At 44.4% G+C, this 23,667-nt stretch overlaps 1 protein-coding gene across 17 annotated transcripts in view; it reads right to left on the bottom strand.

Moving 5' to 3' along the window:
- SRGAP2 (SLIT-ROBO Rho GTPase activating protein 2) overlaps nt 1–23,667 on the bottom strand; it is a 236,038-nt gene that overhangs the window by 32,126 nt on the left and 180,245 nt on the right. For all 17 annotated transcript variants that reach the window (XR_012001782.1, XR_012001783.1, XR_012001784.1 and 14 more), the window contains exons 11-14: nt 15,776–15,860; nt 12,723–12,750; nt 10,936–10,960; nt 3,645–3,705 (exon numbers count right to left, since the gene is read on the bottom strand). Coding sequence is in view for 9 of the 17 variants with exons in the window: in XM_025991367.2 (XP_025847152.1) it covers nt 3,645–3,705; nt 10,936–10,960; nt 12,723–12,750; nt 15,776–15,860 (199 nt within the window). In the remaining 8 variants the exon portion in view is untranslated. The remainder of the gene's footprint in view (nt 1–3,644; nt 3,706–10,935; nt 10,961–12,722; nt 12,751–15,775; nt 15,861–23,667) is intronic.

Here is a 23,667-nt window from a genome sequence, read left to right as displayed (position 1 = left end):
CTCTTAGAGCATGCTACCATAAAAGTAGAAAAACACTCTTCTTGGTTAAGTTACTTGGAAATGGCACAAACCTTCCACTCTGCACTGGATCTGGCTGTTGCCAAGAGGGGCTCTCCTAGAGAATTCTTGAAATGGTTGCTACAAAGTATAGGCTCATGTTACTTGGCTCCCTTCTGCATAAGCCAGGTGGGGTTCTCCCCTCCGATTCTGTCACTGTCTGTCATTCCCTGCATGCCTGTCCTTTAAGCCTTCGTGCATCACCCTGATGCACCATTTACAGCTGAGCCTCAGCATTCTCATCTGCACAATGGGAACTCTAACATCTATTGCCTAGGGAACATGAAGAGAGTTAAAGATGAACATGTTCCAGCAGCTTTTGTGTGTGTGTTTTCTTAAGATTTTTATTTATTCATGAGAGACACAGAGAAAGAGAGGCAGAGACACAGGCAGAGGGAGAAGCAGGCTCCATGCAGGGAGCCTGACATGGGACTCAATCCCAGGTCTCCAGGATCATGCCCTGGGCTGAAGGTGGCACTAAACCTCTGAGCTACCCAGGCTGCCCCTATTTTCTCCATCTCCTCAGTGTGCTTATGTTATTTGTTTTGCAGCTAGGTTTATTTGTTACTGTTTGTATTTCACTTGGGGTTTTATCCACATCCTTGCTTTATTTGTTTATCTTTTAAACATGGGAAACACTAATGCAGTTCTGAACGTCACAATTACACAAAAAGCAATGTTCAGAGAAATGTCACTTCCCTCCCATTCCCACTCCCCATCCTTTTTACCCCCTCTTTGCACCCGACTCCTGTGGATGAACAATCAAATAAATATTAGTTAATGGATTCATCCTTCCTGCCAAAGTGAGAAGACATGTACACTCTTATATCCTCTTCTTTCTACATAAAAGGTAGCATGCCCTAAATACTCTTTTGCACTTTGTTTTTTTTGGCTTGATAATATAGTCTGGAAATCTCTCCATGTCTTTTCAGGGAGACTGTGTGCATTCTTTTTTTTTTTTTTTTTTAAACTGCCTAGAATTCAGATATACCATAGTTGATCCAACCACTTTCCTGTGTGAGGGTATTTATTTATTTATTTATTTAATTTTTATTTATTCATGATAGTCACACACACACACACACACACACACACACACACACACACAGAGAGAGAGAGAGGCAGAGACACAGGCAGAGGGAGAAGCAGGCTCCATGCACCGGGAGCCTGACGTGGGATTTGATCCCGGGTCTCCAGGATTGCGCCCTGGGCCAAAGGCAGGCGCCAAACCGCTGCACCACCCAGGGATCCCTGTGTGAGGGTATTTAGATTGTTCCTAATATTTTTACAAGTGATGTTGCAACAAATAACAGATGTATCTTTATATTGTTGGAGGTGTAACCTTCAGGTTAAATTCCTACAAGGACTGCTGGATCAGAAGATAAATGGATATGTAGTTCTGTCAGATATCATCAAATTCCTCTCCAAAAGGGTTGTGCCAGTTTGCAAAATACCACCAGCAACCTGTGAACACACCTATTTCCCCAGAGCCACACCACAGAAATGTCCCCACGTGCACCGATCATGTGCGGGGGCAGTGATAGGGATATTTGAGCCAAAATATCCCAAAGTGTCCCCTACTCGGCATCTCCACAGCTACCGCTCTGGGCCTGACCATGGTCACATCTTCCCTGAGCAGCTGCAGCTATCTCCTTCCTCCCATGGCCTTGTCTCCATCCAGCAGCTCTTTGTAAAGAGCTCTCTCTGTTCTGAATTCTCCAGTAGCTGCCTACCTCACTCAATAAAATCCAAACACTTCCCTTGGGTGAGGAAGCCCTAAGAATCTGGCTTCCAGCTTGATCTGCCGTCCCTCCCCTCTCCTCTGTCCCCATTCTGGCCACCCGGGGTCTCCTGCAAGCCAGGCCCTGCATATGCCAAGGATCTCTGTGTCTGATGTGCCCTCTCTCTGAAACACTCTTCTCAGATATCACTTCCTCACTTCCTTTCAGGACTCTGCTCCAATGTTACCCTCTGAAGCGACCTTAGGGTCTTTCCCCACGCCACCCACCTAGAACAGTGTCTCCTCTTCATTCTCCAGCTCTTTGTATGGCTTTTCTTCATTCCACTCACCATCACCAGACACACTGTATAATATCGTGTTTATTTATTACCTGACCAGCCAATCATCTATTTATCTGTCCTTTGGTAAAATATAAGGTTCACGAAGGCGGGAACTTTTTCTTGGCACACAATGAGCAGTCTATCTCTCTCTGTATATTTCTTGGATGACCGAAGAGAATGCATGGCTGAAAGAACAGGAGTTCAGACTCTCTTCTTCCTATTGTCATTTAGACACAAATAACTTTTCCTCCCCGGAACTCAGTTTGGACTTATCTCTGCCAATTACTTGATCATTAATCACTACTATCTTTTGAAATTTCTTATACTGCAATTCTGAATGGCTATAGCTTATCTCTCTTTATTTAGCTTTCCAATTGCTTATTTATTTTCTCCCAACTGCATCATAAAACCAAATAAAGACAGGAATAGCATATTATCCCTGTTTTTGTTTTCCTATTTCACAATGCACAGTGCCCAGTGTTGATCAGGGGCTTGATAAATATTTTTGTTGACTGGTGATTTATAATGCTATTACTTCAAGTGAATAGAGACAATGAAAAAACTGTAGCTGATTAGAATGGGATAAATTGTAAGCATGTTAAAATAATTACTATTCCAAAAATGAACCCAAGCAATGTTATAGCCAACTAAGAGAAAAAGAGAGAAAATGTCTGCATTGAGCCCAGCAATCACCTCTATACCTCTCAAGCTGCAAGAAGGTCATTCTGTCCTTTTTCCTATCATCAGATAAGACAGCATCATAAAACAATTTCTGATGTCTAGTTCCTAGAAATCTTCATGGTGCTGAGAGATATCCGTGCTTTCTAAACAATCTTATACTTAGAAGCTTGTGTGGCTATTCATCTCCACCTTAGATTCTGTCCAACCAGCCTGGGAACTGGTGAGGAATGGAGTTTATGAGACCCAGTTTCATCCAGGCAGCAGATAGCGTGACCTGACTTAGGCTGAGGTGGGACCAGCCCCTGGAGACTCTCAAATGGTGGTGACAACTTGAAGACCAACTATCACTAACTGAGCTCCAGGTGATGTTGTATCCAGTGAGAGCACACCAGAACAAACACTGAATAGTATTAGGAGTCAGTGCAACATCATGGAAGGAGTTCTCAAAGCTGTCCCATGCAGAGGGCCACGTGACATAGGGACTCAGACTGTGTGGAAGGAGATGCTGACATGTGCAAAGATGGTGAGTAATGGCGAAGCTACCATCACATCATACCAGCTGTACTTACTCACATCACGGCTGTAATTCAAAACCCACTCTCAGGCTAGAAAAGGAGTGTGGTAAGTGGCTGAGGCATTTTGAGTCAAAACATACAATGCCTTTTTCTCAATGTCTAGGTGTGGCCATTCTGAGGTAGCAAACATTACGTGAATGTAGTTAGACTTTTATTCCGTTTCTGAGAATGTCAGGATGAGAAGTCAAACTCTATTCTTACTCTACAAAGAATTCCTGGAAGTTCTTCCCCACTTTGCACAAATATGGGCAAGGCTGTAATCCTGCTTACCGTGTCTGCTGATAAACCGGATACAGCTTTCTACCACCAGAGGAATTGCCTGGCTGGAATCCTGAAAGGCCAAAGAGAAACAGAACATCACAATCTTCAAACAGGCATAGCCCAGAGTCAGAGAAAATAGGCCAGACTGTGCGGGACTTTTCTCAGCTGGATCAGTGGCTGGTTCTCAAAGAAGCATCTGGCCTGTCCTCCAAGTTCCAGAGCACATACACAACCGCCTACTTGAATGTCACAGGGATGCCTTGAATTCATCATGTCCTAAATGCGACTGATCTTTTTTTTTATTTTTAAAATTTTTAAAAATTTATTCATGATAGACATAGAGAGAGAGAGAGAGAGGCAGAGACACAGGCAGAGGGGGAGAAGCAGGCTCCATGCAGGGAGCCCGATGCGGCACTTGATCCTGGGACTCCAGGATCACCCCCCCTGCCAAAGGCAGGCCCTAAACCTCTGAGCCACCCAGGGATCCCCGCGACTGATCATCTTTTATCGCAAACCAGCTTCCCACCCTCAGCCATCCAAAAATCAATCAATTAATCAATATGTTCTGTCAAGGCAGCTTCCTAAATACCTCTCAAACCCATTTACTTCTCTCCATCTCTACTGCTACCCACTTGGGCCATACATCAATATCTCCTTCCCACCCTTGTCATATTCCAAACCATGTCATCCTTCCTTCACATAGTGATTGGGGGATCTTTGAAGGTGCACACTCTGTAATTCACTTTCTAGGCTAACCTCTTTCAAAGACTTCTTGTGAATTTCTTTGCACAGCCCTGCATGTCCAGGATCCTGTCTTTGCCTCCGGCTTCATCTTCTTCTGCTCATCCTCCAGTCTATTTCAACCACACCAGCCTTCTTTCTACTCCTTAGATCAGGTCTTTGTCCACAGCTTTGCATGAGCTGCTCCTGCTTCTAGAATGCTCTCCTCACCCTGGAACCCCCTCCTTAGGGTCTCAGTGCAAGTATCACTTTCTTACGAATGCCTTTCCAGACTCCCCAGATGAGATCAGGGCCCCTGTCTACAAGATCTCGGCACCTTGCACGTGGCTCCCATAGCCCTGGTTGTGACTTAACTGTGTGGGTATGAACGTCTTGTTTGTATGTGCCACCGCTATATTTCATATGCCACAGGGCAGATACTGTCAATTCTTGGATCTCCACGGCTGGCCACGATACTCTCACAACGTAGGTGCTCAATTAATCTCAGTTGAGGATAGCTGAATGAACCAAGGAGAGCATCAGAAAGGGTATTTACTAGGCATAAAAGGTAAGAAAGAAAAAAACCCCAATTCTTAGAAATAGTGGAAATTAACAGGTACTAAACTAAGAAGCAGGCCTCCCAGATATCAACCTTTGCTCTGCCATTTAACTTTTTTGGGCCTTGATTTGATGTCTGCAAATTGTGGAGGAGATAGGTGGTGAGGAGAAGAGTATTTCCTATTGGCACAAGAACATTAGTGCTAACCATTTAAAGAGGAATATACTGGGTGCTTTAAATGGATCGGTCCTGGTAACAAACCTATGGGGTGTATATTATTATTCTCCTTATTTGATAAATGAAGAGATGAAATTTTAGCAAGGTGAAACAGTTGCTTAAGACTGACACAGGTGGTAAGAGACAGGGCTTGGATCTAACCCAGGACGTCTCCCTCTGAGACTGCACATCTCACTGCTACCTAGCATATATCCCAGGAGCTCAGCAAACATTGCCATGTATACATACCCAGTCTGTATCCCAGGAGCTCAGCAAACATTACCCGGTATGCATATCAAGCATTACTAAAAACCAGTAGGGCTTTATAATGGCAGCTAAACACAAAATAATTCAGTTATGGGGAAGAAAGACATCAAACAAAGGGACCTATGCCAAGCTCGGAAGGGCTGTAGAAGTTCGGGACAGGGGTACCTGGCTGGTTCAGTTGGTAGAGCATGTGACTCTTGATCTTGGGGTTGTGGGTTCGAGTACCACGTTGGGTGCAGAGATTACTTAAAAAAATATAATATTTTATATTTTATTTTATTATTTTTTTAAAGGGAGATAGAGGGAAAGGGAGAGGGAGAGAGAATCTTAAGCAGGCTTCATGCTCCGCATGGAGCCCAACATGGCGCAAGATCTCACAATCCTGAGATCATGACCTGAGCCAAACTCAGTCAACACTTAACTGACTGAGCCACCAAGGTGCCCCCAAAAAGAAAATCTTTAAAAAAATAAAAAAAAATAAGAAGTTCAGGACAGAGACTGGTTCTCAAGCAGCATGGGTCCTGTGGCTTCTGTCTCTTTCATAGGTTTGCCTATATCCTCAAAATTTTAGCTGTGGCCCTGGGGTTTGGCCACTATTAGGGAAGCAGCTGGATCTCATGAAGAAGTCAGACTGTAAGAAGAGGTGGCATGGCCTCCAGCTCCCAAGCTTACTGGGAATGCAGGATGCTGCCAAAGGAAGTAGCAAGTGTGCCAAGGTAGAGCTGGGGTCAGGAAGGTCTCAGCGACCCAAATGCTCATCTTCATGACCCTCAAACCCATCCTGCTTCCTCTAGCTTTCCAGCCATAGCAGCCAGCATCTGCCCTCTTGTTGTCATCCCTGACTTCTGCGAGTCAGCCCAGGACAATCCTAGAGAAAGAATCTTGGTCAGCCCTAATGAAGAAACTGGGTTCCACCATTAAAAACAAAACACAACAAAACAACCCTCCAATTTTTGGAAGTCTTTTTGTGTTTGCAAACATTGTTATTACAGTTTTCTTTTTTTTTTTTTTTTAAGATTTTATTTATTTATTTGAGATACAGATAGAGAGCATGAGCTGGGGAGGGGGGCAGAGAGAGGGAGAAGCAGACTCCTTGCTGAGATCAGGACCCTGGGATCATGACCTGAGCCGAAGGCAGACACTTAACTGACTGAGCCACCCAGGTACCCCATTATTGTAGTTTTCATTTACAAAGAGTAGTCACAGTGATAATGAGCTTAGTGATATGGGGATTTGTATGAGGGTTAGTGATATGAGGTTTTTTCTGGCCGCAGACTTATATTTAAAGACCCAGAGAGAGGTGGGTTGGGAAGCTCACAGGTTACTGGCTTCAACAAGTTATGGGAATGCAAAGCACTGCCTAGACTTATGGGAAATGGATTATCAACAGGAGTTAAAGGGAAGCGTGCAGGGTGGTAGACAGCAAGACATCAAACCTGCACATCCATGATTACCACTGGCGCATCATAAGTAGCCCAGAGGGATAATCTGTGGCAGACAAGAGTGGGCCAGAGTTGACCTACATGACCGAATAATAGTATTTTCCTATGGGCTCCTCCAGTGGAGCCTAAGCCAGAGTCCAGTGGGAGAAAAGGTGGACAATGCCATGAAGGCCTCAGACCCTCCTACCATCCATCCCTCTCTTTTTAATTTTCCAAGTTCCAAGTGAATTCATTTTCCCAAGATGTGCCTGTGTGTTCCTATGGGACTCCAAAGACCCCCACACTTTACCAATGATTTTGCATACACCTGACCAAAGAGTGTACATGCGAGTTCTTGCTCAGTGTCTGACTCTCCCTTTCTTCCCCTCTCCTTCCTTTCCCTAATGTTAGGATCTATATATGTTTAATTCTTTAGTTCACAATATTTCTGGTGGTATAATCCTAGGGTTGGAAGGGGCCTCTAAGGACAATTGGGCCAAGTCTCCATTTGATAAGATAAGGGACCTTTAAACCAAAGGCGGAGGGGAAAAGGTAACATGCATAACTTGGAAAAGAGGAAAGCAGGGGCCCTGTGATTTGCAGGAGAAAACAATTGGGAAGTGGCCAGCTAGTGGCTAAAAAGGCCACTGTTTGGCATAATTTCTCATGAGAGAGAGGTTAGGATTTTTGCCAGGTACCCATCTCTGTTACATTCGTTAGATTTCCATTTCTACCCAGGGAGAAAACAGAAGTCTCCATGACTGGATGTGGTGATGGGAAAGAAAGAGGTGTTAGAGGTACTACTCATGGCTTCAGGACTGGGAAGAATGGAGGCCCCTCCCCATTACGAGACACAGAAAAATTAAGGGGTGTGCCAAGTGAGTTAGAAAGCAGGGGGGAGATGAGGGGAGCAATGCACAAGGGAGGCGGTGCTATATCAACTCTCAAGCTGATGTCCAGCCAATCAGTTCAAAATTCGATCCAAAGACTCAGGACGATGGACACTTGGGGGAGGAGAGACAGGTTCAACTATGGGAATGAAGTTAGAAAGGAAAGAATATGGAGAGAAGTCAAAAGAGCACCAAACCTGGGAGCACACATACCTTTAGGGGAATGGAGAAAGAAAGACGAACAAAGAAGAGACAGAAGTGATAGGAAAGAGAAAATGCTAGGCCTGAGGGTAGGAGAGAAAGCTTAGAAGCAGCAGCTGGGGCAACAAAGGCTGGGATGGTCTAAACTCAGGCCCTGCTAGGGTCAAAAGTGACTGAAACCCAATAGGGACCCGCAAAAAAAAAAAAAAAAAAAAGCTACCAGATTCTTTGTCTTGTTTGGCTGACTTGCCATAAAAAAACAAACAATTATTTATTTCCTTACACAAGACCACTCATCTTCCAGGTTAACTATTTACCTGCCTGCCTAGTGTAGAAAAACTCTTTACTGATCCGCCATCAGATTTGAGCTGCTGGAGAGAAACTGGGGCAACAGAATGAAAATAAGGTCTTTACTTGACTGGGGCTTTGGGTGCATCCTGGAGCTCCTACACAGATCTAGTACCAGGCACATATGCTCCTCCTGCAACTGCTTAGATGCAGCAGGAGGCACAACAGATGGGCGCTGCTCCCCTCTGATGGTGAACTCGGGCAGGGCTGTCTACTACCCGCCAAGCTATGGTCTCCGGCATGCCCGTGGCCACAGTGGAGGCTGTGAGGCCCTCACACCTATTCTCCATCTAGATGCTGGAGGTCCAGTTTCAGCCCAGGAACTGAAAGGAACAAGTGTTAAGTTCAACTCTATTCTTAGTGTTGAAGGGGGAAAAGCTGGCTCCCTCTTTAAGATATCTACTTTATGATATCTATTAACTTTATTTTTAACATTTTTGAAGGTTTATGTATTTATTTTAGAGAAACAGAGGGAAAGAGAGTGCGAGCATGTGTATAAGGGAGAGAGGAAGGGACAGAGTCAGAGGCAGTCTCTTCAAGTAGACTCCCGGCTGACCGTGGAGCCTTACCTGGGGCTCTATCCCTTGACCCTGAGATCAAGACCTGAGCCAAAACCAAGAGTTAGATGCTCACCTGACTAAGCCATCCAGGTGCCCCCTCACCTATTAGTTTTAAATGTAATAGATTATCCCTGAGAGGTACTCCATTCTTCTACAATTTTTAAAAAAAGATTTTACTTATTTATTTAAGAGAAAAAGCATGTGAGCAGGGGAGGGGGAGAAGAAGAGGAAGAGGGAGAGGATCTCGAGTAGACTCCATGCTGAGCATGGAGCCCAACATGGGGCTCAATCTCATGACCCTGAGATCATGAACTGGGCCGAAACCAAGAGCTGGACGCTCAAATGACTGAGCCACCCAGGTGCCCCCACCATTAATTTTAAATCCAATAGATCATCCCTGGGAGGCACTCTATTCTATTCTAGTTCGTTTTTTATTTTATTTTATTTTATTTTATTTTATTTTATTTTATTTTATTTAAGAGAGAGAGAAAGAGCAAGTGTAAGCAGGGGAGGGGGAGAAGAAGAGGAAGAGGGAGAAGATCTCAAGCAGACTCCACGCTGAGCATGGAGCCCAACACGGGACTCAATCTCATGACTCTGAGATCCTGACCTGAGCCGAAACCAAGAGTCAGATGCTTAGCCACCTGAGCCACCCAGGTGCCCCCATTCTTCTCTACTTTTATTTTATTTATTTTTAAAAAATGTTTTTTTTAAAATTTATTCGTGAGAGACACAGAGAGAGAGAGGCAGAGACACAAGCAGAGGGAGAAGCAGGGAGCCCAATGTGGGACTCGATCCCAGGACTCCAGGATCATACCCTGAGCCAAAGGCAGACGCTCAACCGCTGAGCCACTCAGGCATCCCTTTTCCCTACTTTTAAATGAAATTATGGGAGAAGGGGCAGAAGCAAGAAATAGAGGAACCAGAGGAAGGAAAGATGGAATGAAATTTTTATAAATTTAAAAATGTATAATTTATCATTATAATGATCTGAAGCAGAGAAGGGGGAAAAATATTGACAGAAAAGTTAAGACAAGTGAGAGCTATGTCATCTGAGTGTCCAGCTGGACTGCTCAGCTAGTTGGAATGGTCACATGGGCTGGAGACCCTGTTGGGGCTGCTGACACAACAGAAACCATGTGCCCTCTACATACTCTACATTTGATTATCTTCCTGTGGCTACAGCCACTGTGAATTACTACCCAAAACAGTTTTTTAAAGCCTGGATCAGTTTTCCCCTGAGCAGACATGAAGACATTTCAGAGCTCTATCTCTTCCCTGCTAACTGCCTGCTATGTAATCTGGTATGAGCTTAAGAGACACAAAATCATTTCAGTATTTGCCATTAAGTATAATTAGGAAGTCAAATTTGCTGCTGCAAAAAATATTTCAATTATTATTATTTTTTTTTACACAAGCACAAGTGCCATTTAGATTATCCATTGATGTGCATTACCCAGCCCCTGCCTTCTGAGATCCTGCCCTCAAATGGGTACCAAGAGCTGGCTGACCAGCTCAGATTTTAATACAACACTGAAGATCATGCACAAAATCACAGAGTTGAACAGCAATTTGCCACTGTTCTCCTGTTCTCAAGCCAGGCCAGACTTATCTTCGCATTTTTAGCATGTCTAAGAAACACACCTAGGATGGACCACACCACCAGAAAACAAACAAACAAAAATCTGGAAACCTAAAGCCAACCTGAGTGTTGGCAGATCTAAGTGGTTGATCTAGTGGTTGGGTCTAAGTGTCTGGTCTAGGTGAGTAGCTGCTTGAGCCACTCACATTTGGAACTTATATATATAAAATGTGAAGCCTATTTCAGTTTCCTAGAGAAGCAACACCATGGGCAATTCAGGCACAGTCTGCTACAGTCAAACCAAATCTCCATCCAGGAAGACGGAGCATGACTAGAGAGGGAGAAGGGAGGACCAATCAGAAAGACCATGGTCACTCCTGTGGAATGAGCTCCATCCATGAAGTTGCCATAATATTAAACATACTCTGACTGAGTGGTACATTCCAAATGGGGGCAGGAAATCAGGAAAGTATCCTGCCCACAGTAGGGTTCCATATATGTCTATAGGTGGGATCATCTTCACCTGGGGCCCTTACCTGCTTCCTCACCGTAGAGCTACGTCTGAGGTTGACCCCATCAAATCAGAGAGGACCGAACCAGCAACAGGGAGAAAAAAAAAGAGAAAATGGGATTAAAAACAATCTGTGTGTTAGTTAATGAAGCAAGTCACATTACTCAGCTCAGTCCCAGGACTGGCTAAGACACTTGATAAGTTACTTTCTGAATAAGGCCCAATAAAGCTCTTTCAGAGCACAGAGGTCACTGTACTCACTATCTGCCACCATTCATAACTAGGGTAGGAGGGAACTGGCTCCACGTGTGGTAAAATCTATGTGCATTAGATGGTAAGATTCTCTCTGTTTGCAGGAAACCCAAGTAAATGCCAAAGGAAGCTACAGTTTTCCTTCTCTTGGAAATCCTTCAGGAGCAATTTTCTTTGAGTTTAAGAGGACAGAGCAGTCAGACTGGAAGGAACCTTAGCAATCCTTCAGGTGAATGCTTCTTGAGACCTGAAGCCTCAGCTGCCTCTTCTCCAAAGGAATTGGACTCACAGGATCCCCCAAACTAGGAGAACAGAGCTGCCCCCGCCCCCCGCCCCCGAGTGACATGAAGGCCCAGAGCCTGGCTGCTGGACTCTTTCTACCCCTTCCACCAGGTTGCCCCTGTGGAGCCCCTTTGGAATCCTAGAGCTCATCGGATCTAGTGGAATGCTCTTTCTTGTCTTACAGATGATGAGACTGGAGTTTGAAGGAGGGAAAAGAGCAGCCCACGATCACATAGCATAAGGGAATTCAATTCAACTCAGCTTTTTCTCAATTCCATAGAGCCTTCCACAGATATGGGACTTCAGGTGAACTTACATGAAGACTCTATCACCAAAAAGATTTATATTCCATGGAATTCTATTATCCTGGTTCTCTCCAGTCAACAAGACTGGTATATTAATGGGATCTTTACTGTAATCCACAATGACAAAACGATGAAAGCCAAATGAAGCTATTTCTAAATAATGAGCCTATAATTGTAAATGGCCTCATGATTATTGTGTGTGTTGGCAGATCTAAGTGGTTGATATAATGGGCTAACCCGGGGTCTCTAAGGAGTCTAGCCCATTAAAGCTCTTTCCCCAGTTAAATCAGCACATTTTTAGGCATCTGAGAACTGCTGGCTGGATGACTGCCTTGCTTGTCGCTAGCTCACGAGTTTTCTCATAGCAGCTACATGACTGGGAGGGAAAATATTTGGCTGGGGTTGGGGAGGGAGGGGAAGGTGGGGAAAGATTGGGAGGGTTGCATACTTGTACATCAGGCAAGGATTTCTACCAATGCTGTTTGGCAAGCCAGTGCCATGTAGAATTTCATTATCCAGCAACAGTCACTAATTAAGGGCTGTCATCTTTTCCATGCATAAAATCTCAGATCAAATGCATCTTCTGATCTTCCTTCTCTGGGTCAGAAACTTCCCCAAAACCACATGCTGAAGTCTAGCAGCGAAGGTTAGGTTACCAGGATCCTCCAGAGTCGAACACTTCTTGCAAACATGGTGGCTTTGGGGAGTCTCTGAAACTACTTCAGCAAAGGATAGCTCCCTTCATCCCAGTCTGCTCAGCTCTCTCCCCAAGTCACAGCAGGCCCCATTTCCATTTGAGGCCAGATGGGGTTGGCAAGGCAAAAGGAAGGGAGCAACCCTGCCCTAGTCCCCTCCTTTGCAAAGTCACCCAATGCCTTCCCACTTCAACTCCTCGGCTCTTTCCCAGCCTGGGATCCTCTATCCCAGGGGCCTCTCTTCACCCCTTCCCAGGGCTGTCTCAGGCCACACCTACCTGGCCAGACTGCAGTCTGTCCGCTGACCTGTTGGAAAGACAAAGGCAAAAAGCTCATGTGGAAGCAGAAGGGGCGAGAGAGGAAGACTTATTCCCAGGAGTTACCTGAAATGCCCTGCCTATCTCCCCCAGAGAGCCGCTGACTGGCCTTCTAAGCAAAAAGAGAGAGAGGGAGGGAGGGAGGGAGGGAGGGAGAGAGAGAGAGCGATATGCCCAGAGCCTCTTCCTGGGCAAGTGCTGTTTCTAATGCTTATTCCCACGGCTGCTGATATGTCCCTAAAGCTGAGGTATGCCAACCGTGCTTCCCAGAGGGAAGAACAGGGCAGCTGTAGGGGAAAATAGCAAGACAGATCACATTTTAGAGAACAAATTACTAGAAGCCTTCCCAAAGGTAAAATCCAGCTTCTCTTCTGTGTATGTGGGTGTGTGTGGTGAGGGAGGGAGGGATGAACTGGCTTGCTCCAGAGTAATGAACACACACACACACACACACACACACACACACACACACACACGGTGAGGGCCACAGGGGAAGAAAGGAGGAAGAATTGTTTGCGGGGAAGAGGGAGAAGATAAGGATGTTCTAGTTTTAGATTCACAGGAAATTCTCTTAGGCTGGGCTGGGGTGGCAAGGGAGAAATGAGATTTAATTGCTATCAAACTGTGGTTCTCAATCCAATAGAGGCCCTAAGATTAAGTTTAATGGGTCAAAGCCAGCTTTAAAAAATGAAAAATCTTAAAGTCCCTAAGAATTCTTATGTTTTTTTTTTTTTTGAATTCTTATGTTTTTAAAATATACACATGCATGTGTACACCGGCCATGATGTGATCTGTTTGCTTTCTTTGGATCCACAGTTAACCAGTTAACCAAGTGTGGTCTCTATTATATAAACCGGGGACAAGGCAAGCAAGTGCTGAGCTAAGGAACAGATCATCCCCCACAGGACTCATCCATGTTCCTGGAAAAACAGCTCCAAGGACCGGGACGGGGAGGGCAGGGTTTTTTCTGGCCTTTAAAGGTTGCTAATTGTTGATTACACTTCAGCTCATCCTGAGCAACATCCTCCCCCACCCCTACCAGCCTCTCATTACTAAAGGCTCAGCTTTCATCTGCAAAAATATTATTCTGAGCCATTATTTTCAACATCTGTACCATTTCCATTCTGGAATACTCATACACATCAATTATGCCTCTATGGCAAGAACAAGGGGCTCTTGCATTATGGTGACAAATTTACTCAGAAGACAGGGACATGATGATTTGCACACAGAAAGATGTGTGGCTATTTCTCTCCTTATTACTGGAACTTGTCATCTTTAGATGAAGGCAATTTGCAGCACTAATGAATGGTCACCAACCTTTGCCCTTCTACAGTAGCAAAGCTGGTGCATGTCTGTGTGTGTGCAAAGCCACTCACTCTCTCTCTCTCACACACACACACACACACACACACACACTCCCAAGGCCTTTCTCTCCATCTCACCTATGGACTACGCTTAGATTATTTTAGAAACACACACACACACACACACACACACACACAGAACCATGGTTATAACTTGTTTCAAATAGTTCTGGGCTTTCTTTTGTCTGATTCCCTATGAAGCAATCTGATAACCCAAAAGTGAAGATTTTCTATAAGCAAAGCTGGGCTCTCTATGCTCAAACCTGTTCAGACTGAGTCCCTTGGGTGGCAGGGAGGGAAGAGAACAGAAGTTACCTAACAGGCATTCGTTGCATAAAAGAAAATGCCTTTATAATCACAAGATCAAAGATATCACAGATAAAAAGAATTCATCATCCAGGGGAACTGTCCAGCACAGGAGGAGGATGGGACAAGAGGGTGGGTAGGAGGCTCTGGTATGAAAAGTGTGCCTCTGATTCCTGAGGCCAATGAGCTAACGAGTCCCATCTGCCTTTCTACACTATGCAGTTTGTCTGAAGAGTGCTCAAGAGTTTGTTTTAAAACATTAGGCTCCGTGCAGTTTTGTCTTTCCCTGGTGTTCCCATATTTTGCCTGTAGCCTTCTGGTCCCATCTAGAAGTGAAGGGATGAGCAGGGCAAGGAGGAGGGGCCAGACATTCAGAGGCATCCCCGACCTGGGAATCCTATTAATCACAGGAGGTTAAGATCTAGGCAGCACCCAGGCAGGGTGCCCAAAACCCCAGGGAAGCTTCTTTTAACCTTGGCCTTCTGTTTGACAGCTGAGGAGAGAAAGTCCAGAGTGCCAGTCCAGTTCTCTGCTCTGCTACTTTTCAGGGTCTGGTTAAATTTTTTTTTTTTTTAAATTTTTTTTTATTTATTTATGATAGTCACAGAGAGAGAGAGAGAGGCAGAGACACAGGCAGAGGGAGAAGCAGGCTCCATGCACCGGGAGCCCGACGTGGGATTCGATCCCGGGTCTCCAGGATCGCGCCCTGGGCCAAAGGCAGGCGCCAAACCGCTGCGCCACCCAGGGATCCCCTCAGGGTCTGGTTAAAATCATCCTCGATTCATGGATAAGACAGGCCACTCGGTACCCTGTCCTCAGCGTGGCCTCAGCAGAGAGGGCTGCCACTGAGCATCAGGACCTTCCAAAGTGGAAGGAAAGAGATGCTCTCACCTGACGCTATGGGATGCGGCAGACTGTGGGTCAATCCTGCTTCCGAGAAGCCTCTTCTCTCCTTAGAGCAGCTGCCATCCTGGCTCACTGGCCCTGTGGTCTTAGTTCTGCTACAGAGGAGCTGAGTTTTTTGACAAAGTGTCTGGAGAGTAAGTGACCCAGCGGCCTTTTTATCCCAGTTGTGGCAGAGAAGGGGGACAGGGTGGTGAGCAGGAATGGTCCATTTAAACAAATAGATCATGAACATTAGTGCTTTAATAAGCATTGGCCTTCTCCCATTACTCAACCAGTCGTTTGGGGCAGTGTGCTTCACATCAAACAGGCTAGGAAAAGAGATGCACTCATCTAACAAGATCAGGCCCACAAGGCTCAGGAGGGAGGCTCAGCCATGCAGCTTGGGGCCTGGCCTTCCCCTCATTGCCAAACCTCCAGCAGAATTCCCACACTCACTTTCTCCCAGGGTTTTCTGGAGAAGGTCATGCTTGGCTTGTAGCTTGGTGATGAGGTTTCTGCCCTCCAGGTACTCCTTCATTTTCTGTAAGGGAGGAAAAGAAAGAGCAATCAGACTCCTGAAGAAAAAAGAAAGAAATCACAGATTCTCAGTTGTGCAATTCTCTTTCTCTAAGAGGGCATTTCATTCTGACCCAATTTCTACTAGCTGCCTTTTTAAATTTCTCTATTTCTACTAGGGCCCTGAGCATCTGGACAGCTGCTGACTTCCACAGTGGATTATTAGTATCCTGCTCTATGTTCTCTTAGGAGCTAGCTCCACATTGGCCAGTGTAAGAAATGGTCTCTTAGAGCCCATTATCCATCTCTCTCAGTTCCACTAAAGAACAGAGGGGCGGGGATGGGGTGGATGGACTCATGGAGCCCAGATCCTCTTGGTGTGGGGACACACACATGCCACTTGTCACCTCCACAGACATCTAGCCCCACCTCGGCCCCTCCCAAGGGTGCATTCTAACACATCAGGAGCAAGGCTAATGGCAGGCTCAGCCCCTCGCCTCAGGCCTCAGCTGCATCCCAGCATGCAGAGCATATTCGTCTCAGCCATCTCTTAATCAGCTCCCTGCTCTATTCTGCACGGAGACTTTGTGGAGAGCTTGGGATTTCCAAGCCTTCAGAGAGAGGGGCTGCCACCCCCCACTGCATAGACACATAATGCCAGTTCTCAACACAAGATGAAGTTATGGAAATGTGCTCCATTTGCTCTACCAGTCAAAATAAAATTGCTGTGCTGCATTTTCTGATTTGACCTCTCTTAACCCTTGTCTTTCCAGGGAGAGACTATTTCCCTGGACAATTCATCAAATCTTTAAAACAACCCTACAAACTGATTATCACTGTCCCCATTTTATGGATGAGGGCACCAAGATTTGGAGCAATGAAACAGGTTGCTCAAAGTCAGAGTGAGTGAGTGGTAGAGTCCAGACATCTGCAGTTTGATAATCCGGTGTGTGTGCTCAACCATCATGACGGCACACTCCATCTATTAGGGTGCACAGCAGAAGGAAAGACAGCACAAAACTTCATAGTATTAATTCTTTATATATGTGGAGCAATTCAAAAGTTTTCAGAGCCCCTTAGCACATATTCTCTCACATGACTGGCACAGTAACTCTGCAAAGCACACTAGGGAAGACATTGCTGGTTGCCTGTTACAGATGAGAGGATGATCTTGGGAGAGGGGTGCTGAATTGCAGATCACGGCCAGTTAGGAAGTGGGAGTGCCAGGCCTTTGGTGCCTTAATCTGGTGTCTTTCTTCCCTGCAACAGGTTCCTGGGGACTGTCATTCACCTTGGCTGCCTCCTGCTGCAATGTCTCAACTCAGAGGCAAAACCAGCAGTGTCTCCCTGAGTATGATCTGTGACTCTCTGAATATACATGACATAGCGGAGGGGGGAAGTGGATAAAACATTTTAAATTGTAATACCTCGTCCTTCTTCCAATGTACTAAGCAAAAAATGTAACCATGCATCAAAACTCTGATTTTATGGCTATTATAATTTAGGAAGAAGGTGAAAAAATGTGAGTTACTTTTACTCTGTACCTTTCTGTACAGGGTAAACTTTCTTTCTTCCTTCCTTCCTTCCTCCCTCCCTCCTTCCCTCCCTCCCTCCCTCCCTTCCTTCCTTCCTTTCTTACTTTCTTTTCTTTCTCTTTTTCTTTTTTTCAGGGTAAACTTTCAACCAAGAGTGTGTATTTCTTCTCTCTCATGTAAAAACAAAGAAAAAAAACCCTGCTTTCTCTGGGATGCACATCCTGGCCCTCTCATGCTCACTCAGATGCCCCTGTGTGCATCTTTGAAAAGTTTACATGGCCCCGGCACAAGGGCTTCATCGTCATGTGTCTTTCTCTCCAGTCTGCCTCTCCCCTAGGGTCGGCGTCATTATTCTTTGCATCCCTGATGCTTAGTTTGTGCCCAGCAAACAGCAGACACTCAATAAATGCTTGAAGGAGGAGTAAAGAAACAAACAGCTTCACTCTCCTCTGAAAGAACCTTCCTCAGCAGTCACAACCCAAGCCCCCAAGTGTACCCCTACTCTCTAAATCAAGTGTAAAGCAAATAAAAACAAACCCTATACCAAATCAGTTCTGTTGCTTTCCTCCCGGCCTGGCCTGTTCTCTCTGCTTTTTTCTGTTTTTGCATGAGAACATCTGCATGAAAACAGGCTCCCTTGTCACCTTCCCCTTCCCATCTGCTTCAGCTGCCGGCTCACCTGCTGTCAGCCTTCCCTGGGTGATACCTTAATCCCCAACCAATGCCTAATTGTGGGGCTGCGAACAGCACTGTAGGGCCCAGGGGTGAAAACCTGCAGGAAATATCCACTGCTAGCATCTGAACCCTCAAAGGCCCCTCTGTGGAAGTCTCCCAGGAGATTCTAGAGGTTTCCTAATGAGGAAAAAAAAAATTCACCAAGAAACTGTAACCCTTAAGACAAAACCAGACTGCTCAGAAAACAGCCAAAATTCTCAAAGGATAAGGATGCAAATTCTTTCCTTTCACTCATGTTTCTACTTGTGACTCCGGAAATCATTTTTTCATTCATGTCACGGTTGGCGAGTTAACTCTGGGCTGTCACTTGGTGAACCATTAAAATAAATAACAATCTGATAAAGACATATGTTGGATTACCTTTTCAGTTCCATGAAATCCGGGAGGATCAAAAACTATGTCGAGGTTGACCTGCATTCCTAATAGTGGAAACAATGGTTGGAAGTTTTCTATCTAGGTAGGTGGGGAATGGGGGGTGGGGTGGGAGGGAAAAATCATCCCAAAGTTCACAGGCCTGTTATTTGCCAACTTTCTATCCCACCTGTTAGTCAGCACTCTGCACAGGACAGAAGCTGGGAGAAACAACCTGGCCATGACTGGTGGAAGACCTCAAGCTGAGAAGGCTGAAGGCAGGGAAGGCATACACGGCTTTCGGATGACTTCTGGTTGACCAGGAGGCCATGAAAAGAATGGTTTATGTGTCGTAAGGGTCATTTTCTTTATTTAAACCGTGTTCTTCTTTTATTTTATTTTATTTTATTTTATTTTATTTTATTTTTATTTATTTATGATAGTCACACACACAGAGAGAGAGAGAGAGAGAGAGAGAGAGAGGGGCAGAGACATAGGCAGAGGGAGAAGCAAGCTCCATGCACCGGGAGCCCGACGTGGGATTCGATCCTGGGTCTCCAGGATCGCGCCCTGGGCCAAAGGCAGGCGCCAAACCGCTGCGCCACCCAGGGATCCCTAAACCGTGTTCTGATGCAGGTCATTTATTTATCTCACTCCTTTCCCCCCACCTTGTTCCCTTCCCAAACATCCATAAGTAACAGCACAGGTGTTGAGTTGTCACGGATGGAGGAGAAGACAAAGGGCAGGGTTCTATCCTGGGGCACCAAAATAAAACCAAGTTCCTAATACGCAGTCTCACCAGACCCATTCTCCCACCTCCATATTTTACACTCAATATTATAAAAACTGGGAATTTCTTTAAAAAGTAGGAAGAGAGGCAAAGAATCTATGGGGATGGTTTTGTTTTGTTTGCCACTGTGAGTCTTCAATTCAGTCTTTATGATATCATTAATTCATTTCTTAATAATTCCTAATTGGTTAACTGTTGGCGATGAGTTTTATTTATTGCAAAATAAAATGTAATAGTCTTCCTCTCAAGGCCCTTCTTCCCTGACAGACATTTTTGTTGCAGCAAAATGAAAGAGTCTTAGTTGAGATATTGTAGTCCTGCTGATGGGGGAACAGAGGACCAGCTGAGGACAAAGCACACTGACAAGTCCTGGAAACAGGCAGACAGAACTTCCTCTACAGACTCAACTGCCTCAATGTTCACATTTTGCTAAGGGCAGAAGGCAATCCTAGCCTGACCTCCAGGAGCCTGTAAGTCTACTTTAACATATAAAAATTACTTTATCTCTAAACCCCCAAGATCCATGTTGGTGATCATCCCTCAGCACATGGCCCACCGATAGACATCTGAAGGGTCTCATGACTAAGGTTTTATTAGATGGTAATAAGTGACCTTTCCCAACAATAGAGAGCCCCCTCAAGGTCCTGGAAACCTTGCTCCCAAATTCCTTAGTGAGTACGCTCCCCTCTCCTCAAACCTCTCCCAACTCCCAGCTATATAATCAGCTACCCCTCATAGGCCTGGGGCAGCAGCTCTTCCTGCCCATGGGTCCTGTCCCCGGGGCTTTAATAAAACCACCATTTTGCACCGAAGATGTCTGAAGAATTCTTTCTTGGTTATCAGCTTCGGACCTCACTCCACCAAACCTCACCTATATTCTAAAACCTCATCACTACCGCTTACCTTGGGCAATTCACTGACCCCATCTGAAAAACAGGGATAATAAAATATTTTTCCCAAGGTTCTTAACAGGTGACACAGGATAACAAGGATGACCGTGATTATTAGCACACAGTCTAGCCACCCTGCAGGCAGTCAAGAGTATTCCTTGTACCTGAATCACTCGCTCAGAAAACCTAAAAATGGAACTTCCCTAAACTTATTTGCTTTGTGCTAATATATCATACAGCTGAATCAAAACAGGTTTCTGGCCTTAAAAAAAAAAATGGCAAAGAACGCTTTTCAAATTTAATTTAAAATACCTCTTCCCTTGAATATGATGGCAGGATAAAACTCAGGGACCTTGAGTTTAATCTTGAGTGAATTTAATCTGAGTGAACTGAAGGCCATAAATGTCTACCATTATAAAGGGGTGCAGTGGGTGGGAGGAAGGAGTCATGTCCACCTAGCCTCACGCACAGAGACATACAGATGTCATCATAGGGTGGTTGCTTCCCCATTATCCAGGCACGCTAACATTTCTCTCTTCTTCATCAATTTTGAAGGCAGGAAATGGCTATCAGACAGAATATGTAATAGAGCAGACTTGTAAACGGCAGCACCTCTCCCACTTTAATTGACAGCACAGGAGCTCTGTAGGTGCCTATTTAGCACGCATTTCCTGAGTGCCTATAGAAGACCAAGGTAAAAAATGATCTCGGACCATATAAAATCTAGGGGTCTAGAGAACTGCCCTGCTGTCTTCTCTCCTATGATATTACCAATTCTGTTCCCAAGAATTCAGGCAGTTTATCTTTGTTTATTTTATGAGCCATGAGCTTTAACTCCTTCTTTACTCCAACCCCTATACAAAGAAATACTTAGGAAGAAATGCCAGCCTTACAAGGCTTTGACAATCCTTGGCTAAACAGTGAGCATTACCTCCCACCAGCTGGGAATTGGTTAAATAAATGATGGTACATCCATTCATAGAACTGAATTCTGTGCAGTGATTTAAAAAAAAAAAAAAAGACACAGATCTTTTTGGACTAACATGAAAAGAATATCAAAAAAAAATTAAGTGAACAAAAGCAAAGTGAAGAACAGTGTGAGTGGTATGCTTCTATTTGTACTTCTCTTTATTTGATTTCATTATATTTCTAATGTAATTCTATTGTATTAAAGGGTACATCGGTGGTTGTTCATGCATAAATATCCCTGGAAGAACACAGAGAAACTGGTTTCAATCCCTGGCAGAAAGGAGAGGAAGTGAGGGTCAGAGATTGGGGGAAGCTCGACTTGTTCTGTATGCTCTTTTGAACTTTTGAATTTTTTTTTTTACAATTACAATAAAAAAAGAAACAGGATAAAAAGTAGACACTGCTGGATTGTGTGTTATGAAAGATTAGTGATGCAAACCTCAGGAAATCAGGAAACAGCCTCACGTAGGGCAAAAGAGAGGAGAAACCTGCTAAGCCAGTTTTAGAGCCTTTCCTTCACCTCAGCTGCTTTAGCAGGGTATAGAGAAAGAAGCCAGTGGCCTGAGACCAGGTGACCAGGGTTGTAGTTTTAATTATTTATTTAATTATTCAATATTCATTTATTCATTTATTTAGAACATGTGTGTGCCAGCGGGGGTTGGGAAAGGAGAGAGAATCCTAAGCAGGCTCCATGCCCAGCATGGAGCCCATCAAGGGGCTTGATCTCATGATCTCATGACCTTGTGGTCATGAACTGAGCTGATATTGAGTCGGATGCTTAACGGACTAAGCCACCCAGGTGCCCTCAGAGTTCTAAGTTTTAGTCTTGCTGGGTCACTTAGAACAGCTACCGAACTTCTCTGGATTTGGAGTGTTTTTGTTTTTGTTTTTTCATCTTTCAAATGAGAAGGTTGGTTAGAAGATTTCTAAAAAATCACTTCAAGCTTTTAAATCCCATGCTTATTTTCTTGGGACTCCTGCAAATGACTGACCTTTCTAGGACATGCTACAGATTTCTAATTGATGTCACCCAGGCAGATCAATCTGATGACAGCTGAGAATGGGCAAACAGCTTTCTAGCAGAACCTCTGGGTTGCTAGGCACAACCAGCAACCTATGAGTCAAAGCCATGATAAGGGACCTCTTCCCAACTTCCAAAAGAAAGGAGCTTCTAGGATGCAATACTCTGATGGCTTTGAAGGACACAGAAAAAAGCCAGGGGTAACATCTATGGAGGCAAGAGACTAGGGAAAGCACACCTGCAGTTCTGTGGGCTTTGTATGGTTTGGCAAGCACAGGCAGTCAGGCTAGTATGCACACCCCCTTTTTTAAAATGTCCATTTCACCACCCCCCCAAAGCCCTTTTATCATGAAATGAATTATTTGATGCATTCCAAGCACCAGTCACGAAAATGATGAACTCTCTTATACATCCATTACTACAGAAGCGAAGACAAAAAAATGTTCCTGTTAGTTGCAGAAATTTGCATACAGTTTTGATAAGTAGCACTCTCTGGCCACAAAAGATGGGAAGTGGGCTAGGGGTCAAAGGGTGGCGGGATTTGAGAGGTCACCAGTTTGAATGTGGTCGTCCCTGCTCTTACAAAAGGTCAACCTTGAATACACATGTCATAGCTTCACTGAAAGCCAAAAAGTAATTCTGACAGTCTTAAATACAGATTTTTAAGTCAAAATTTCTTATTCCATAAAAAAAAATGGAAATCTTCTGCAATGTAATGAGATTGGGTCATTAAGTAGTGTTATATCTAAGTACTGCAGACAGACCAGCCAAACAATCCTATTATTAAAAGCCTTGAGAGTGTTCAACAACCTCCTGAGATAAGGAAGCTTGGGGTGGTGAGATAGCCCTTGTGACAGACAAGAAGTTCTCATACTGTCTAGCCCAGGTTTCAAAATGTCTTTATGCTTTGCACAGACTGCTCTTTCCTCAAGGAATGCCATTCCCCTCTTGAGTCACTGCCTCGTTCACCTATCCCTCAAGATCAAGCACAAAAGTCACTTTGTGCGTGATGTTTCCCCAACTCCATCCACCCTGGCTACCGTTCACACACACGTGTGCATGTATGCATTAAACATTTTTTATATTTCTTTTTTTTTTTGATTGCAAAAAAATCAATCTATTATAAGTATTTAGAAACATACAAAGTGAAAATGAAAGTTTTCCTTTCGCATGTCTAATGCCATCATTCCCCCTCTTTCTTCCACACCCTTGGCATTCCTGGGTTTAGCACAGTGTCTGGCACATAGAAGATTCTCGATAAATTATCAATGAGGAACTCAACAATGATTAATGAATAAGTTAATAATGATTGTGGTGATAATACATTTTTAGCACTTATTGAGCACTAACAAAAAATATTTTACAAAACTGGATGAATGGGCCAAAATATCATTCTGTTATTTTAGGTTTTAGCATTTTACTAATAAATATATTTAAAGGATATTATGATGAAATGATGAATTGGAAAAATATTAATCACTTGTTAAATGAAAGCAGATTATAAAACAATGTGCACAGCAACATTCCACTTTTTGAAATAA

The sequence above is a fragment of the Vulpes vulpes genome, chromosome 5 (assembly GCF_048418805.1).
Source record: "Vulpes vulpes isolate BD-2025 chromosome 5, VulVul3, whole genome shotgun sequence".
Classification (NCBI taxonomy): domain Eukaryota; kingdom Metazoa; phylum Chordata; class Mammalia; order Carnivora; family Canidae; genus Vulpes; species Vulpes vulpes.
This window is presented reverse-complemented; position numbering and strand designations above follow the sequence as displayed.